Source organism: Aulonocara stuartgranti, assembly GCF_965226115.1.
Source record: "Aulonocara stuartgranti genome assembly, chromosome: 3".
Taxonomy (NCBI): domain Eukaryota; kingdom Metazoa; phylum Chordata; class Actinopteri; order Cichliformes; family Cichlidae; genus Aulonocara; species Aulonocara stuartgranti.
The window spans coordinates 14,486,518-14,507,398 of record NC_138941.1 but is presented as its reverse complement, the minus strand read 5'-3'; the positions used below and the strand labels follow the sequence as shown (position 1 = coordinate 14,507,398).

The window sequence follows — 20,881 nt, the reverse complement described above, 5'->3', positions numbered from 1 at the left end:
AGACTGGCCCCAGAGCAGGTCTGAACAATTAGTCGACTTAAAATCAAAACTGCAATTTGAAACCATGCAATTAGCAATTTTGCAAAGAAAACTTGGCTAGGCTAAGCTAAGCTAACTGTTAGACAAAGTAGAGGAGTTGGAAGAGTAAAGGATTGTGGTTAACTCCAGTTCAACTTAACATTAAATTAAACTGAATCTATTAAACTATTAGACTCAGACGAGGTCGGCACAGGGACAGGCCTCGGGGGTCCAGGCCCACCCGGTGAAGTCCTTCTTCCCCAACATCTTCTGATGTACTTCATTTATACATTTGGGTAATGAAGTACTTAAACTACCACCTCACTGATTAGTTATTGCAGTGTGAGCTCAGTTCAATTAATCAGGTCACAGTAGTTTAGCACTTCTACAGCAATCATGCAACCAGCATGACTGAGGAGGACACTGGGTGGACGGGCTTTGCAGGTCAGACTTTGAAACTATCTTTTATTGTCATTACGCCAAAAGCAGTGAAATTATATGCTGTCCCATTCAGTGCAAATAAAGAATCTGTGTTTACTGACAGGACAAAGCACTGAACATGATTTCATCTGTTAACCTGGACAAATTCCAAAACAATTCCTTATTATTTCTTTTTCTTAAGTAAAACCAGTAAAAGCTTCTACTTCAAAAATATGGACTTAACACTGAGATCCTGATATTTTAGACCAGTTGAATTTAGATGATCTTTTTTAGTTCGTTCAGTTTGCTGGTTCTAACGACGACGGTCTTCATCAGTTTTAATGTCACTGTGACTCATATCTCTGCATGGCTGTTTTGTTCTGAGTGCACTGTGACAATTAAGTTAAGATCCGGTGATCAGCACAGCAGCCTGGGAGTGACTGCTTGGTTAACGACAAGGTTTACAAGACCTGATCAAATGTCACACTGGAAATATTTTGCAAGTGAAAAAGCAAATGAAAAAATGTAAATATGTTAACTGGACCACCTACATTGTTTCGAGAGCAGGGGTGAACTAAAGAGTGCGACCCATCACTTCAGTTTCAGCATATAATTTCTATTTTACACTCAAAAAAATCTGTTGTACAAGTATTAAAAATATATTCACAAATGAAATTTACATGCCTGAGATGAAAACATTACTCATACAAGTTGTCAGGTAAAGTCTATAGCACTGTTACATCTAAATATGGACACTGAGCTGGGACGATGTCACAGATCTGAGCCTCTGCACCTTCACTATACGTTTGTGTATGTCAGGCCTGTCCTGTATCTCTCCACCACCTGATCCAACACACCACCAAATCCTGATCAGCTGATCATCTCTGCTCCTCTAATCACCTGAATATCCAAGTATCCGAAAGTGTCCATCGATCTGACAATACAATTGTAAAACCGATCATTGACCTGTGCCCTAATGTGTTCTGTGCACTTGTGAACACACTTCCTTATGGAGTACGTTTATTAAGGACACTCTTTCATTAGCACACAGGTTCAATAACACAACAAATAACCTCCAATAAACCTTTTAATAAACTGTCATTGGAGGCTGATGTGTTCTCTCTTGGCTTGTTTTCTTGTTGTGTGCCACACAGAAAATAAATGCATGGTGTCTTAACTCACTGATACTGGGATATCAATGAGCACAGAGTCCAGCCAACGATGGCACAAAGTCAAACCTCCTTCAAGGAAACTGGAGAGTCCAACACTGGCATTGAGGCTACCCCAACAATATCAATATGGTGTAACTTCCTGCTCTAACTCAGGCTCCTTCCCCACAAGAAAGATGATATTTTATGTACTCGAAGTCAGACCTGGAATCTGCGGGTCAGACTTCCTGGGCCCCCGACCCCTGACCTCTGAGATTTTCACGTCTTGTATTTTATAATATTTATCTTTTGTTCTCCTGCCAAAATTGTAAACACTGTCATCATGCCATATTGCACTGTTGTTCGATCAGCTTCATTAAATATACTTTTATATATACTTTTATCCTTTGTTTTGTCATACATCCATTTAAATCCTCATATGAAATTATTACAACCAACTGGTAGTAAAACAAAAATAAAAAGATTGTTCAACATTTTAACTGCAAATGGTCAAAACACTCACTTTATTTGCCAAAAATTATACTTAAAAAGGGGAAAAAAGAAGAGTTAATAGTTTATTTGAAAGGTCAAAATATACCAACACATCTTTTTATTTTAAATCTATTTGTTTGTGCATTAATTTTTTTTCTAAAGCCAGATGTGGAAAAACAGGCTGCATCTACATGCAGGTTCTTGTGGTCAGTGGTCATCATATTTGCATTATCTTTCTGAGTCACAAGCAGGGAAGTGTTAAAGTTTCCTAGAAGTGGTGGGCCAGTGATGTAGGTGTGGATGCAAAGGATTATTTGAGGTGGTGCTGATCAGAAGTATAAAAATCAAAGTGTCCAGATCCAAACACACTTTGTTCCTCTGTGACAGAAGTGAACTAGAACTCACAGCAGCATCTGAACTGCAGAAGAGATCTCTGCTCATCTCCGTCTGCATTCCTCTTTTGGTAAGAACTTATTATGTATCATTTAAAATGATTTTCCTTTTAAAGCTGGGCAGCAGGCTCACGTTGAACATCTCCATAAACTGTCATAATTCTGCTGCTACACTAAACACTGCATTCGGTGAGCATACTAAACTTACATAAGCTGTATATTTGCACGGTGAGAGACCTGTTTTTGCTGATTTGTGTTCAAATACAACAAGATCTTATTTAAACTGACTGTCAGATGTTGCCTATCCAGTTATGTAATGAACCCACTATATACATTAACCACAGACCCTTCACGACATCTTCATCACCTGCTGTTCCAGACAACCAACTTATACCTGAACCACTGCAGGTTAATCATCATCATTAGTAAAGGAAAAAAAGGTGAGTGTCTTAATTTGGAAAAGCTTGAAATAAAAAATCCTATAAATTACACAAACAGATACGAATTGGAGGAAAAGCCATAGTGTCTTGAGTTCTGTTTTATTTTTATTTTGCAGTGTGTCATTGTTACTACAGAGCACACTGAAACATATGACAGGAAAGAATAACTGAGTGCAGAAAGGCTTTTATATTAAATAGGATTTAAACTTTGTTCTTAATGAACCGGATCTATTATGACCTGGACTTTTATCTATAAAATGGGCTTGTGAAACCCAGAGAAAAACTCTCTCAATATATCTGTATATATAAATAGATATTTATCCAAATCACATCAAGTAAAAAAGGCAAAATGACAAAATTAAAAAAAATTATAACAAAAAGTATAAATTAAAACACAAAAGGCAAAAACAAATATCTTGATGTCTTAATACGATGAATATAAAATATAAAGTAATACAACAAGGTTAAATATCTAAACATTTAAAGACAACTACTTCAGCTTTTCAAAGCTTCTTTTTCCAGTTGAAAATGACATCATCACGCCTGAATCTGCTTCCAGGAGCTGTCCAGATCAGGCTTGTTCAGGATATTTAGAAATCGTCCTAACAGTTGAAAAATAAAAAATAAACAGAGAACAAAGTAATATATATGATTATAAATAAATAAAAAAGAAAACTATAAATAAAACTACTTCTGTCATTTAAAGAAAAAGGTCTATCAGTCCTCTTGTCGTGTGTGTTTCCAGCTCACAAAGACGACTTACTGAGCTTCAGGATCCAAAAGGATGTATCTGCCAAATTCTTAATGTGGAAAAATGTCCATGTGTTTTCTTCTCCAGGAGACGATGAAGACACTGTTTGTCTGCATGATGCTCGTGCTGCTCTTTGCTTCCGGATTTTCCAAAGTGAACAATTTTCAACCAAGCGAGCACCGACCTGAAGAAACACCTTATGAAAAGTTTAGAAGACAGCATGTAGATGCTAAGATGACTGAAAAGCTGTGTAACACAGAAATATCAAATAGGAATATCTACAAAATTGACAACAGTTGTAAGGAAACCAACACATTCATCCTCAGCATTCCAGCAAAGGTCAAATCCATTTGTAGAGGTGATGGGAGGTACGATGAAAATAGCGGCATGACGTATAGTACCGCAACGTTTCGCATAATTAAATGTAAGCTAAAGCATCAGGGAGCCAGGAAACCCAGCTGCCAGTATGAAGGCAGGCTTCTCACTAACAGGATCATTGTCGTGAAATGTGAAGGGAAGTTACCTGTGCACTTCGATCGGGACCTTCTACCCTCTGAGCGCAACGATGGCGAGCAACTATGAGGAAAGAGTGGTGTGGAGGGGGGGCGTGGTCTGCGATGCTGCTGCAGGTGAGATGGATGTACCTGCGCTGCATTTGCTATCACGCCTCGCCAACTTAAAAGGCTTTGCGCTGTCTGAGTTGTTGGTGTTGTGGATGTGTTGGCTGGCAGTCCACAGACAGACTGATTTACACAACTGTGGAAAAAATAAAATTAATAAATAAAATAAATTGGAAAACATAGATGTGTCATTATTTCATATAGATTTCAAATAACATACCATTTGATGTCAACATGTTTTAGTTGCATTTGCAGTGCTCGTGCTGTTATATTCTTATGATTCTGTTCATTTTACGAGTGTATCCTTCAGCCTTGCTTCACATATTTACTGCTGCTTGATCAGCTTTAGTCCTGCTAGCATCAGCACAGGTAGAAACAGATCACACATCAGAGAATCGGCCGTGCATCTAAATGCAAATGGAAACTAAAAATGAAAACATAGATAACTGAGCTGAACTTCATACATCTGAAAGTTGACCAATGCATACATAGTGCTAAAAATCAGGTATCGGGAAAACACATTATTTTATATTATGCTGAAGTCAATTGTTATCCTTTTTTAAAACTATATCATATAATAAAGTCTGTTTTGAAGTTTACTATGGTAAAAAAAAATATTTTAAGGCTCTTCAGATATACTGTAACTTCATAGGTATGAACCATCAAAGCATTTTCATCATAAATATAAAACTTCATTAGGTAGATCTGTTCAAATACTCATTAATGCAAATATCTGATCAGCCAATCACATGGCAGCAACTCAATGCAGGTGTAAAAGGTGAGGTCTAAAAAGAACCTTTAAGAAAATATGAATCATCTTAATCAGTCTTTAATTATGAAGCAATCGCCTAACTCCCTCTGACAAACAGACCTGTGGCAAAATTTATAAACCACTTTTGACTTTTTCCAAGGTGAACATTGTCTGGCAGCAGGTGCCCTTCCCCTCCCAGATCACGGTTCATATCTGATTTTCAGCTCTAAAGTTTATTTTTCTCTTCATAACAACTGTGGAAAGAATGATTTCTGAGGATGATGACTCATTGAAAATGCTTGGATGCTGACAATTATGCAGAGTCAGGCATGGAAAGGCTGCTCTTTGTGACAGGTGGGTGCTGTCATACATGGGTGTAGCTGCCAGCTGTCCTCGAGGCTTCACCTCTGCTAAACGTGTGTCTCTGAACTTGACCTCGTCTCATAAACTCTCCTGTGATTTTTATTTTGCATCCTTGGTTATTCAAATGAATGATTAATATATTAATATAAATCTATACAGATTTGTCCACACTGGATATGACAGTAAGAGTTAGTAAAGCTCTGTTAACGTGTCCCTCTACAGCCTGTTGTTTCTTAGTTTCACCAGTGAAACTGAATTAAAAACAAAACATAGATGACATATTGTCGCCTAGGCAACCACCAAGCTCCCAGTGCCTACAGACATTCACTAAAACATGCTGGTCATTGGATCGTTTGAATAAATACCTTTAACTAAATATCAATGTTTTCGACATGTCTTAGTTTACATTATTACACAGTTATTATGAGAGAGCATGTCTAATATTTTTCCACTAAACAGTCGTCTTCTCCTTTGGTTAGGTTTGTTTGTAACAACCATTTATAAAAACTTGTGTTTTGCTTTTGTTTTATTTTTAACTGCAATTCTGGTCGAGTAGCTTTTATAGTGTTAATTCAACATATACTACAAAATAAAATGACTTTTTTTAAAGTACATTTGTGGACATTTTATTTTCAAACTATCCAATCACAGAATCAAATGCACAAAGCCTGTGATGTCATCAAAGGCACAAAGCTTGTGATGTCATCACATTCTGTCATTGGAAGGAGAAATTCAGTCAACTGTAGCAACTCTTTGGTGGCAGAACTACAAAACAACCTGTTTGTTAAAACCAAGATAAGGAAGACACAGAGACGCTGAAGTAGACGCTAAAGCAGACGCTGAAGCAGACGCTGAAGCAGACGCATATAAAATGGCAGAAGCACAGATGGAAGTGGTCGTGAGCCCAAATATAACAGTTTTGCAAAGATCGGAAAATGACCTCAAAAAACCCCAAACACCAAATCCTGAAACACGTCCTCTGGCACAAGTTCAAACAGAAGTGGTCGTGAAAGGCAAGAAAAAAAGGGGGCAAAAACAGAAAAGAGTGGCTGAAGAACCCAGACGACCGATTACTCGGGCGTATGCTCGGGCTCTTCTAGAAGCTTAAATCCCAGCTCTGCTCCAACAAGGAGCTTCATGACATGAAAGTAGAGACTCTTTATCAAGAGTTGAAAGAAGTCAAAGCGTCCTACATTAAAATCACACAGGAGCAAAATGAACAAAATTCCAACACAGCAAATGGAAAATCTGAGCTTCTGGTGGAAAAAGACACCAAAGAACAGGACAAGGAAGAAGAAGAAGACTCCCTGACATCAACTGAGATGTCTCTGCATGACTCTCTACAACAAACAGAAGACAGAGAGAAATCGATAACTACCAATCCAGCTGAACTCGAAACTGAAGCTAAGACTGTGCCAGAGAAAAAACCCAAGAAGAAGAAGAGGAACTGGCTGCGTCGGCTTTTCAGCTGTACCAGTCCACAGACAGACTGATTTACACAACTGTGGAAAAACTAAATAAATACAAAAAAAAAAAAATTGGAAAACATAGATGTGTCATTATTTCATATAGATTTCAAATAACATACCATTTGATGTCAACATGTTTTAGTTGCATTTGCAGTGCTCGTGCTGTTATATTCTTATGATTCTGTTCATTTTATGAGTGTATCCTTCAGCCTTGCTTCACATATTTACTGCTGCTTGATCAGCTTTAGTCCTGCTAGCATCAGCACAGGTAGAAACAGATCACACATCAGAGAATCGGCCGTGCATCTAAATGCAAATGGAAACTAAAAATGAAAACATAGATAACTGAGCTGAACTTCATAGATCTGAAAGTTGACCAATGCATACATAGTGCTAAAAATCAGGTATCGGACAATTAGGAAGCGAGTCCCTGTCTGAAAGGATTCAGCGGTGATCCAGTCTAAATTCTTTTTCTTTTTGAAATGGCGTCATATTGCTGAGGGTGGAAACGAAATGCGACGATAGATTCCACTATCAGCACTGAATGAATAAATGAATAAAAAATGAGTGAAAAAAATGGGGAACTGACTGGACTGCTGAAAGCTGACAAGAGTTGACTGACTTAACACCACTATGCAAAGGTTAACCCCCACCCAGATGTGACAAAGGGGTGGATGTATCTCTGTGTGTGTCTTTTGTTGCAGGAGCAGCAGGAGACCAGAGGAGGAAACTTTGGGTCACATGACTGTGTGAACTCTGCAAATTTAAGCTTTTAGCTGTAATTTTTCTGTGTCTGTGAATTTACCAGCAGTGTGTTATTCATGATCCTGTATTACTCACAATGCAGACGTCACTGTGAGAAAGTGTGTACACACCTGCGCAGCGCTAACATTTACATTACTTTTCTACAGCAGAGGGTTAATCATGTGATTTGATCACGTGATTTACAGCAGGACACAACTTAATGTTTTTCTACCACAGGATTACTGAGTTTTTGTGTGAAGGAAACTGTGTTGACAGGCTGTATGTTGGTGATGAAATTACACTGTGTTGTTGAGGAATGTGAATATTACAGTGGAGATGTGAATACAGTGTGAGAGACATACTGTGTTGAAGCCAGTGTTACTTCTTTTACACCAGAGTTTTAACTTTATGACCTTTTACAGCACCTCTGGAGTCTGGTGACCCAGGCCTGACCTAGGATGCTACTGCTAATGTTTCTCTAATGTGCTTGTAAAGGATTCAGCACAGACAGACAAGTGACAACTGAGCAGATGTGCAGGGTTATAGAATAGTTAAAATGGGCTCATTATCTGACCACTATTGAGCTCATAGTGATGAAACAAGTGAGTGACGAACTTCAGGAAAGTCACTGATTACAATGTGGGATGAAGTTGAGATGATCGATGATTTGGAGCAAATTATGGCAAAAAAGCAGGAGTTTAATGATTTAGAATAAACCTGCAATGATACTTGTCTCTGTGATGCTGAATACTTTATTACTCTTATGAGCTACAGTTGTTTGCAAATGTGAAGTTTGTTTTAACTTACGGGGTTTTGTCTACAGGCAAGGATACAGGCTCCGGGTGGAGCTGGGAGTTGAACAATCTTAACATTTAACCACTGACTAATGTTTCTTTGACACAGGGTTACAGGTTTGGAGTGGAGCTGCTCCAAGAGAAACCCTGGAGAATTTTTCAGAGAGAATGTGCAACATTCTTGTGCATGCCTCATTGTGTGGAGTTGACACATGGCGAGAGCCGTGTGGCAAAAGAGGAGTGTCAATATTTTAACTTGCAGATGTTGTGACGTGCCCTGAGAAGGAGTGACTGAAGGAGATCATCCACAAGATGGAAGCTGAGGCCTGGAGAGAGGCTTCAGGAGGATCATAGAGGAGCAGAGATCACCTTCAGCACAGCAGACATCCCACAGTGAGCTGTGCTACTGAGCTTCCAGAAGATCGTCGAGAGGAGACTTTGAACAGCAAACAACCAGAAGGAGTGAAAGAGATTCAACGTTGACGTTGAGGAAGACAACTAGGGTGTACGATGTGCTCTGCCCTAATTCTTCAGCGGCGTTGGAACAGAAGCAGAAGGATGAAGGGAGCGTGCCAAGCTCTAATCGACGGTGCAGAAGTTCAGCGATGGAATTGTGATTCTGTGAACAGCACAGACGCCAGGGGACTGGGAAATAGCTGACAGCACTTTTCCCAAGGATGGAGATCACCTAAAGTGTGTCACTGTGCCATGCAGACTTGATACTGCAGAGGGGCTTTTGTTTACATTTGCATCATGTGTTACACTTTTTTAATCTTTAATTTTAAATTGAAACTAACATTTAAAAACATTTGGTACAATGTGGAAAGAGGAAGAGTATTTCCAGCAGGAGCAGAAACGTCTGACTCAGCATGACGATGCTGTTGGTGGATACTGAAGAGCTCAGCCTGTCAAGACAGGATTAGGTTATCGTTTTTAAACATGTTTATTCAATTATATTCTGAGGCCAGTTATCTGGTATAATCTTTGGAAGTCTATTAAAATAAAAATAAAATCAGATGTGTGGTCTTTTGGTTGTTTTTGTTTTGTTCAATAAGCAGATGTTGGTGTTTCAGCAATGCAGTAACTTAAGTTTAAAAGGCTTGTTAGAAACTATGAAACACATCATACAGACTTGTGGACATTAGAAGACGACTAATAATCATCATGAATAAGACTAAAGGCAGGAAGGTGTCCTTTATAACTAATAATATTAATAACTAATAATATTAATATCATAGTCTGTCTGCAGCTGAGACAATACAAACTCAAACTGTGGGGAGAAGATTATATCACTTCAGTTTAAATTGACCTGGAAGCGCCACATTTTCACAGACTTCTTTATTTACAGCATTTTTTACGTGCTGTATAGATTATACAGTTAGGTCCATAAATATCTGGACAGAGAGAACTTAGTTTCTGATTTTGGTTCTGTACATACACTAAAATCAATTTGAAATGAAACAACTCAGATGTGTTTGAAGTGCAGACTTTCAGCTTTAATTCAGGGGGTTGAACAAAGAGATGCAGAAAAATGTGAGGAACTAAAGCATGTTTAACACAATCCCTTCATTTCAGGGGAAATGTAGAGGAAAAATTAGAAAAAATAAATAACTTAATTCAATTAATTAAATAATAAGATTGCCAGCTGGTAACCAGCTTCATGCGACCGCTTATCCTGGTCCCAGTGTTAGGGTCAGTGAATCCAGTTAACAGAAAGATATCCTGGATATACTCGACTGACTTTTTAGACTCAAGATTAATAATCATAATAAAAATTATAGTCTAACATCCAGAAATCTGCACGATGTGTTTCATTATGTCTAACAAGCCTTGTACAGTTAAAGCTAACAGTTACTACATGCATCAGTACATTTCTATATTTTTATATCTATAAAAAGTAATCTGACACTTGCGAGACTTTATCAAAGGTGTGAGTGTCACAGCAGATGCCTTTGTGTCAAAGTAGCTGAGGATCAAACAGAAAAACATGAAGGTTTTCCTGGCCTGGGATTTTATACAAATATTCTGCAGTACATCAAAAACAAAAGAAAACCATTAATGAACATATGAACATTACCTGATGCTGCTGACGTGAAGCAGAGCAAAGTTACAGAGGTTTGATTACAGACACAGCTGAGCGTTTTGCAATTTTGCATCATTTTAAAAAGTTTAAATTTGTTCAGTATTGAACGGCAGAAACGAGGCTTTGTTTTCATAAGTAAGTAAAAGAAAGAAAAAACAGCGGCCGACAGGCTGTAAGAACGGTAGACTTGTGCATAACAAGCAAGCGAATAATGCAGAAAACAGATTTTTAGACGGGAAACTGTTCTTGAAGTACAGAGAGAGAGAGAGAGAGAGAGAGAGAGAGAACTGTGCATGAAGTGTGATTTTATCCTGGTGGCAGCAAAACAATCAGAGGGAATTCATGACGATGTTTATGTGAAGCGTAGTTTGGAGCTTCTTTTGCTGCTGGTTTACTCAATGTTGTTTGGAGAGAGATCAAACCTGCAGCTTCAGAATCAGCTCAAAAAGGGCGTAAACACAAAGCACGGAGCCGCCGAAACATCAGAATCAGCGAGCTGTCGGCTTTCAGCTCGTGTCCGTGCCGTCAGGTGAGAAAGTCACATCTCACTGATTCTGATGCGTCGGCGGCTCCGCGCTTTGTGTTTACGTCTTTGTGCAGAATCCGTGTTCCTGCTCTCATTTACTGTTTTAGCTGTTTGGTGGTTGTTGAAATTTTGGGAGGTTTAACCTGAGATTCTGGCGTTTTGGCCAAAATAAGCGCAGATACTGAAGGACCCGTCCCATCCTGGCAACAAACTGTTCCAACTTCTGCAATCTGGTAGAAGGTTCTGCATCATCCGGGCAAGGACAGAGAGACTCAAGAGGAGCTTCTATCCCCAAGCCATCCAGGCCCTAAACACACACACCCGCCCTCTCACATCATCCATAATTGACTGAGACAGGACTCTTCCAGACACTCTAAACGAAGGCACAATGTACATTCCAAATACCTTTAATTTTAAATATGTTTATATTGTCAATCCTCTAAAATAGTCAGATGTCTATTCATATTAATGTACAGAATTCACCTGCTTGCTGCTACTACTGCACATTCACCCAATGTATATACTATATGTATATGTATTCTTCCTCTACCCCCCCCCCCCCCCCCCCCATTTTTGCACATGTCGAGGAGCGTGTCAGGCTACATTTCACTGTGTGTTATACTTGTATAACTACACAGCAAAATCTCCAGTGTTAAATTAACACTAGAGAGTGTCTATATGGGTCCACACCTCTGAGTGTTAAATACAACACTGTTGAGTGTTAAATTAACACTTTTGACAGTGTTATATGTTTAAAAGTAACCTAGTCAGTTTTGAAGATTAACAATGGCTAACACTGAGCAGTGTTGATTTTCTAACACTGGAATATTTCTAACATTTTGAGTTATTTTCCAGTGTTAGAAAATCAGCACTTCTCACGTGTTCACCACTTTGTGTTGGTCTTTCACGTGGAATTCCAATAAAATTGATTCATGTTTGTGGCTGTAATGTGACAAAATGTGGGAAAGTTCAAGGGGCCGAATACTTTTGTAAGCCACTGTAAAGTTCACTATCAGTAACATCATAGCACCACCCAGCTATATAGAAACTCCGTCATGCTAGCTAGTAGCAGTACGAGTTATTGCAACTGACTGTAAAAAGTCAGCACAATGAAAACAAACTCCACCTAAACTTGGTTTATATCTGACCCAGATAGACTGCAGGTCATAACTTCTTACCTGAAGTTCAGTTCACCTGACACTCGGACCGGCGGCCGCCTCGGGTCTCTGCTCCTCCTGCCTCCCCTTTCCCTCATCCACCTGCTGCCTCTGTGGAAGCTCCACCATAGCCACCACCAAACAACTGACTTATTTCTACACATCAACCAGCATCCGGCCAATCCACCACCTTTCATTGTTTATACCAGAACAAAAAAATAAAAAAACATCATCGGCCCATAAAAACAAAAAATCACCATCAGTATGCCCGATGGCCAGTCCAGCTATGGTCGTGCCATCAGTTAACCCTTCACGTGGCAGCTGTGACACGCGTGCCCAGGGTTGCCGACCCCTGCTCTAAAGCATCTGATTTGGATTCCTGAGATCAAATATATTTTCCTTTGGCTTTGTTTTCTTCCCATTTGTGGCTTTAATGTAGTGTTACATCCTGTTTGTTTGCTTCCCTCTGTATACATGTCCAGATTCACTGTTATGTTTCTATTCTTACATTGCTGTGTGATCACTGTTCCCTCTGCTGACTGATGTGACCTTTTGTATCTCACACTGATACTTGTCATATTTGTATCTGCGCCTAAAAGATAAAAAGTTTTCCATGCTAAAACACAGCTCCACCTCCTGCAGTTCTCCCTCTGAACCACTAGATGTCTCTGTTATCTAAATGAAGACGTGCAGCACAGCAACCACAGCAGCGCTCAGATCACACGTGACCTGTTATTATTTATGAAAGCATGAAACAGGTGAGACAGGTGGGATCAATATTAATGTTGTGGAAATATATGAAAAAGCAACAGAAGAGTGAAAACATTTCGTGTTTCTAGAAAGATCTTTCAGCGCACAGCTGCTCACAGACTGTATTTACAAGTGACAAACTGCAACTCTACAGTACGTCTACAGTATATATCAAATATATTCTGTATTCAAATCTATTGAGTGATGTTTGAAAGTCTTTCCAGGTGAGTTTGATCCAGGAGGGTCTGAAGCCAGAGTCAGACAGAGACTGTGCAGAGACTGTAAAAGGACAGAGCAGCAGCAAAGCAGTCCAGATACACTGATGATCCTCTGTCAGATCCAGAGGGACACACAGGGATGATGCTGGACTCTACATTGTGTCTGACAGTGGAGCTGTTCTCAGAGAAGTTCACTCTGCAGCACTGACAGTCATCTGCACTTCTTCTCATTCCTCTGTCAGTCACTGTTGGATGAAGCTCTCCTCTCCACCTCCCAGTAACATGGCCCAGTCAGAGCGTCTCTACACACAAGCTGCTGCTGCTTCAACCTCTCTGGATCATCAGGACACAGCTCCTCCTCTCTCAGCACACACACCGTCCTGTTTACCATCATCAGCCCCACCTGCAGAGAGAAGAAGGAAGAGCAGAGGAGATAAATGAGTGTTTCCAGAGACTCTTCATCAGCTGTCAGTCAGTGATGCAGCACATCCAGTATAAAGAGCAGCAGGGACTTCAGTGCTGGGACTGTACTAGGACTCATTGTTGCTTCACTTTTTCTAATCTTTGGATTTTTATTGAAGTTGATGAAAATGTTTTTCCCTCCTAGTTTGAGTTTGGACTTTCATTCATTAGAAGAACCTTGGTGTGTCCACTCTGAGCTCTGTAGGAACTAGAGATGGTACGATACCGATACCGATATCATAAATTTGGATATCTGCCGATACCGATATGAATCCGATATTTTTTAATCAATAAAACGTTTTTTTAATATCTTGCTGCATTTTGTATAAGTTCATACGCAAGTTTAAAAAACAAACAAACACTAAAGCTATTCTGTTGTAAAAAAATACACTGCGCCCAAAATATTTCATAGTTCAGCAACACTGATCAATCTAATAAACTTAAACCTGCAACATCCTCCCTATTCTGGTATTTTAAAGAGTACTTAGCAGAAATATTAAGCAACCTGACTAATAGGGTTGCAAACTCCCAGCAAAAAAAAAAAAATAGGGAACCACCCTCCATCTCATGATGCTTAATCGATGTAATCAAATTTAATTTGATGCAGGGGAAAAAATGCACAGAAATAAATTATTTTTCAAGAATAATTAAATAGATTCAACATCTTTCTTCAACAGAATTACAGAACTCACAGATGGTACCTTCCCAAAGGAAAAAGTACTATAGCTTACTAGGGTATATTAGACTTAACAGTTACTATATACAGTAATGGACTTCTATATATTTTACATCAGATTAAAACTTTGGGTATAAGAGTCAGATAATTATTTATTAAAAGCCAGACATTTTAAATGAGAATAAGAAAGAAAAGTCTGTCTTTGTGCCCCCTTTTCCTTGTTCATGCCCTATCGGCCCCCCTGGCTAAACTTTGCTAGATCCGCCCCTGCACAGTTACCAGCTGTCAGCTGTAGAAAAAGATCCTGGTGTAGAAAGTAATATTAAATAAATTCTAACAACAGCTTATCAAGCTTAAACGTTCTGCTGTTGTTCAGCCGCTGGTTTCCTCTTTCTGGTGAAAAGTGGACCAAAAACAAACAAGAGAGACGGACTCGCGACAGAAAAACCGATCAGCTGATCATTAAGCAGTTTCACGATTGAAGTAGCAGCAGGAGAGCGAGAGGCAGTCGCTCCATTAATTGGTTGTTAAGCTTAACGTGGGAATGCTTTACAGACATTCAGAGATGAACTTACACACTTGCTTTAATTCTCTATTGGATGACTTCCTCGGAGATGAGCCGAGTTACGCCGTGTAGCAGCATTTCACATGTAGAGATGAAATGCTGGTGAGGCTACAAATACACACAACCGCTCTATCACGTGATGCATACTGCTGCGACGTGCTACGGTTATGAGCCGAGTTACGCCATGTAGCAAGTTTTGTGAGGTGCTTTATTGATATTTAATGGATCGGATTACATTTTTTATTTCTCACCGATATCCGATCCAGTAATTTACGTCAGTATCGGACAGATACCGATACGTAATATCGGATCGGTCCATCTCTAGTAGGAACCCCAACAACAAGCCCAACAATCTAGATGGACGGTTCCAGCTGTTAAGTGGAGGAATTCCATCCAAACATCTGCTCTCACTAAATTCTTCCTCACCTACAGACTGTGTTCTTCACTGCTTTAAGGGGCGATCGTGGCTCAAGAGTTGGGAGTTCGCCTTGTAATCGGAAGGTTGCCGGTTCGAGCCCCGGCTCGGACAGTCTCGGTCGTTGTGTCCTTGGGCAAGACACTTCACCCGTTGCCTACTGGTGGTGGTCAGAGGGCCCGGTGGCGCCAGTGTCCGGCAGCCTCGCCTCTGTCAGTGCGCCCCAGGGCGGCTGTGGCTACAATGTAGCTTGCCATCACCAGTGTGTGAATGGGTGGATGACTGGATATGTAAAGCGCTTTGGGGTCCTTAGGGACTAGTAAAGCGCTATATAAATACAGGCCATTTACCATTTACCATTTAAACTTGGAAATGAATGCAGTCATTGGTCTGCGTGCTGCTTTGTTCAGAGGGCTGATTGGCTGTTGACAGCGTTTTATCAGAGCGTGTCAGCTGTTACTATGGTGACCATAAAAGGTCAGAAACAGGAAGTGTTTGTGTCCAATCCTGAAGCCTGTCACCATTCTCCTCTCACAGCTTCACTGAGAAGCTGCAGCTTTACAGGAAACACTGGATCTTTGTTTCATACTGACTGTGTTTAGTACAATACTGCTGACAGCACCACCCACTCACTCCACCACTCTACTTACAGCAGAGTCTCCAGTCTGCAGTCTGGACTCTGCTGAAGATCAGACAGCTGCTTCACATCTGGATCCTTCAGGTTGTTTCCTCTCAGGTCCAGCTGTCTCAGATGGGAGGGGTTGGACTTCAGTGCTGCTGCCAGAGAATCACAGCTGATCTCTGACAAACCACAGACACTCAATCTGTATAAAGAATGAAAGATGTAAGTTTATTAGACAAAGTGTGAGCTTGTGTGATATTATTCTGTTATTATATGTTACCTTATATATGTAATCAAAGTAGTTGAATTAGAATACTGCTGTAGATCATATTATACCCTTTAATATAGAGTGTGTGAGCTGTATGTAGTTTAGTTCTCGTTATACTTTTGAGTTAAAAGAACATATTCACATATTAGTTCATTAGATAAATGTGCATCACTCTGTATCCTTAATCTGCTGGGAATGTGTTACACTGTTTTCTTGACATGCTTAATTGTTGAATCATGAAGAGAAGGTTGTAAGCAGGAGACTCTGTGTCTAAAGACAGGGGAGATAGATAGACTACGTTCCACACCCCCACCTTACAGAAAGCAGAGAAACAACTGCCGAGGTCATAACTTAGGCGCTGTAACAGAGAAAAAAATGTGATGTTTTGGCTTTTACGACTAGCTGGGGGCCACTAGAGACTATAAAAAGCTGAGCAACCCGTCACCATTTTGAGACATGTGCCTGACCCTCTGGTAGCATCTCTCCCGTCCGGACGTTGTAATGCTCTGACTGTTGAATTGTATGGAAATAAATGATTGTTGATTGAGCATTGATACACCGAGTATTGTCCCTCCTTCAGCCCAAAGATTCAAAGAATTGGGAGATTTCAACACTTGAAATCGTTCAGTGTTTCATCATCTGTTCAGAGCTGAAGAAGGTTCAGAATGTAGAAGTTTAGAAAATGGAAACTCCAAACAGCTGAAGCCAACAGGAAGTGTAGCCCAGTGGCAAACAGATGGAATTAGAGACTGTTTATTGTAATTATTATTAAAGGTTTTTATTCTGTTCAGTTAAAAACACTCATGATTGGAGAGAGACTCTAAAGAAAAAATCCAAATTATTTTGTATGGAATTGCTTTATTTGTGTTATTTATTTATTTTTGTTTCTCAAAGGTTATTTTTTTGACCTGGATGCAAATGCAGTCCAACCAATGGGATTGTTTGTCCCGCCTTGTGTTTTCATGTTTGGTTGCGCTGCTAAGGCAACCCGTTCTCACTCCCAAAGCGTAACATTTTACACTAGGTGACAAATCGTCACCATATTACGTTTTCGGCTACCCACCACGTTCCTAAATGACGACCTCGGAAAAAGAGGAAATATGAGAACCGTCTGGACTGAACCTACACATGTTCGCTCTTTTTCTTCAAATCGCTTAGAAACACGCTATTTAACATCATTAAAGTCCTGGTTAAGGTCAGGAATAAGGTTATGGTCAGGGCTAGGGATAAGGTTAGGTTTAGGGCTGGAATACAGGGCTGGAACGTCTACTCCCGCGGGAGCGTCATTGCACTGGATTCCAGCCATAACCCGCCGCGTACCATAAGAACGCCGAAGGTCTCCTTTCGTGTTCCTCAGGAACGCCGCGGGACGTGACAAAACGTTGCCATGTTACGCCTCGGGAGTGAGAACGCTCTGGCTAAGGCTGCTTAGACACACGCGCCATAGCTGTACCTGTGGGGAAAACGTGGTAGCTGTTGAAACAGCGAAGCTGTTGGTGTCTGCCTGATTAGCCGCCAGATTTGGATAGCCGAAGCTAGTTTTATGAATACGAAGTGCTTTGCACTGGTGAGTAACGAAACTGTTAAAGCCACTGATCGGCATCCTGAAATGTTAATGTTGTTTGTTTCAAAAAAAAAAACAAACGCTAATGGTGACGGTACTATGCAAGTAGCTAGCAAGTGTGCTAGTAGCTAGCGAGTGTGCTAAACGCTCACTCCCGTTGTTAAGCGTTAGTTGAGAACTTATTAGCTGTTGTTAGGTTAAGGAAAAAACAGTATGTCTATCTGATGTATTGAAATGTTTTATTGTGTTACTTTTATTCATCACTGTTGTTACTTGACATTGAGCAGAGTATATTAAGGTTGCTGCTTTTAATGAGCAGTGTGAATTGCTTTAATGATTGGTGATAGCTACATTGCCATGTAATGAAAACGTTTAGAATTTGATTAGTTGTACAACATTAGAAATTGAAACGCATTTTGTTCATGATTTATACTTTAAACAGAAGTGTTAGTTAAGTGTGAACCATGTTCATTTGAAGTAATTCTGACCTCACTCTTAGGTCAGGTTTTTTTGAGTTGGAGAAAGGAGCCGAGATTCCTCGGAGAACATTGGATTACAGACTTTGTGGAAATCCGCAGAAGAGGAATAATTTTCCATTGCAATGGATGGCGAGCCACAGCCCATTTGGAATTGAATCTGGAAGTCTGGTTGCCTGAACTGTGGTAGGACAAAACAGTGCAAACCATACATCGATCGTGGACTGAACTCACACCAATAACTCACCAGATCACCAAACAGGCCTGATCTGGATCCTATTGACACTTTAAAAGACCCGGGTCTAACATTCTTTTCTTTTTATTTTGGGTATCTGTGCGCGCACACACAATTTTGGTTGTTATTGTAAATGCAATACAGTGCACAAATTTCAAATATAGTTGAACCGTTGCTTCATCATTTGCAGTTGTGGTTCCATTGTGGTTACCCACCCTAGGGGCTCCTGTCGTTCCTGAAATCTTCTGATTTGCCCATTGTTTATATATTTTGTTACATACTGGTTACAGAAGCAGCTTCAAACAGGAAACTGTGCAGAGTTTCAGACTATATGTCCTGATGCAGCCAGTTGGATTTTGGAGATTTGAATCTCTGTTCTGTGACTAAGTCCTTGAATCATTTCTTCCAGTTGGTCCAACAAGACAGACTAAGTATTGGACATGTGTTGTGGCTCCATTAGGGGAGCTTCTAAATATGATGTGATGGCCCCTCTGGGTCTGTCAGGTCACAGGACTGAAGAGAGCTCAAACTGGGCACACAGTTGTTCCAGTCTGGAGCAAAGACTCTATACTGGGACTGAGGGACTGCTTTGACTGCACCCACTGGGATGTTTTAAAGGCTCATGTTCTCACTTAGATCATCGATTTCTACTGAGATTTCTTTCTGGGAAAAATGGGGATTACTTTGGAAACAGGAAGTATTTTCCCCAATAAGCAGCCCTGGATTAGTAAATCACTCCAACATGTTCTCAGGCAGAAGAAGCTGTCTTGTTATGAGGGAGAGAAGAAAAAGATTGAGGCACAGAAACTTGTTGAAAGAGAGATAAAGCAGCTAAAATCAGGTGTAAAAGTAAAGCAGAGGATGAGCTGAATAAAGGACACTCAAGGCTGGCTTGGAAAAGAATGAAGTCCATGGTGGGGATGCAGAACAAGGAGCAAAGATGAATGTGATGCTGAATCAGCAGAAGACTTGGACTCATTTGATTCCAGCTTTGATATCATTGATTTCAATGAAGAGCTTTGTGATTGTAGCAAAGGGCTGGTAGCTCTGAGAGTCCCACTGATGAGGTGTTTGTGTGGAAATCTCTTAGTGGGAGCAAAGAGAGAAAAAGCCCTGGTCCTGATGCTGTGGGAGGGAAATGATTGAAGTGTGCTGTGAGGAACTGACTGGGAGATTTTCACACATTTTCCAGTCCTCCTTGGAACAACAGGAAGTTCCCAGCATATGGAAACAAAGGTTAAGTGTCCTATGGCACTCAGTGATGATGATGCTGGTCTAATTGGTCGGCGAAAATGTCGAAGGAGCGCGCTCAGTATTTTTCGGCAGCAGAGCAAGAACTCTTGATTGAGGGATTTCAGGAGTTTCAGAGTTTAATTAAAACGCAAGGGAACACTGCAAAGGCTGCAAAAGCAAGGAGAGAGGGCTGGCAGAAAGTTGCTGACAAATTAAACTCGTAAGTAATTTAATAATAATAATAATAATGGATTGGATTTATATAGCGCTTTTCAAGGCACCCAAAGCGCTTTACAATGCCACTATTTCCCGTCCCTCTTCTCAGCTGTTTCTCTTTCCCTCTTTCTTTCTCCCCTTCTTTCCCCCAGTCAAGTCTGTCCCGTATTCAGCAAGTGAAAATAAAATAAACAATAAAAGGTGAATCAAATGGACCATTATGGCAAGGCTGGGATGGTCAATTTGGTAAAGTAAATCCGTTGGGCATCTTTCTTTTAGACAATAATTCTGATGGCAAAAGAGCCAAACGGGACAGGCAAAAAAAAAAAATACAATACTACTATTCATTCACTCTCACACACTGGTGGAAGCAGCTACAGCTGTAGCCACAGCTGCCCTGGGGCAGACTGACAGAAGCGAGGCTGCCATATCGCGCCATCGGCCCCTCTGGCCAACACCAGTAGGCGGTAGGGTAAATTTATTATATAACACTATATTATATTATAGTATATTACATTATATCCTCTTTCACATTAGAGCCACAACAGGACCCACTAGAACATGGGAACAAGTAAAAGTGAAATATGAGAATATTCTACAGAATGGTAATATTTATCACTTATATTGCTTTTCGTCTCTTGGAAAGAGACCCTGAAATAATCTGTTTGTTTGTTTATAACAGCAACCAAGAAAAGGGCAGAGCAAAAAAAGACAGGTGGTGGTCCTGCACCCTCGTCAACAAGTTGGTTAAGTAAATAATACCCTCACGGGAAAATCGATATCTCTCTATGAGCACACTGTCGCGCTGAGCTAAAGGATCCTGTCTATACCGCAATATACGCTGAATTCTGAAAACTCTCCTTATCAATCTTGCACCTTCCGCAATGGGTTGCTCGCGTATACGGACAGGACATAGCTGCGACAGACTTCACAAATCCACCTTCACTTTTATAGCCGTGGTCTCTCATCTTGATTACATGAAGTAATTTACAATTAGGCTACTACTCTAAAAT

General features: G+C 40.2%; 2 protein-coding genes and 1 long non-coding RNA gene across 3 annotated transcripts in view; all 3 read right to left on the bottom strand.

Annotated features, from left to right (window-relative positions):
* Positions 1 to 20,881, bottom strand: part of LOC309702569 (uncharacterized protein) — a 1,256,944-nt gene that overhangs the window by 1,047,305 nt on the left and 188,758 nt on the right.
* On the bottom strand, positions 3,404 to 4,570 carry LOC309702644. Its single transcript, XR_014275669.1, has 3 exons — positions 4,502 to 4,570; positions 3,674 to 4,417; positions 3,404 to 3,512 (listed from the first exon to the last, which is right to left on the bottom strand). It is a non-coding gene; the product is annotated as an uncharacterized lncRNA (long non-coding RNA).
* LOC309702577 (protein NLRC3-like) overlaps positions 13,099 to 20,881 on the bottom strand; it is a 137,481-nt gene continuing 129,698 nt past the window's right edge. The window contains exons 9-10 of the mRNA XM_082527187.1: positions 15,905 to 16,078; positions 13,099 to 13,539 (exon numbers count right to left, since the gene is read on the bottom strand). Of these exons, the coding sequence (XP_082383313.1) occupies positions 13,530 to 13,539; positions 15,905 to 16,078 (184 nt within the window). The 3' untranslated portion in view covers positions 13,099 to 13,529. The remainder of the gene's footprint in view (positions 13,540 to 15,904; positions 16,079 to 20,881) is intronic.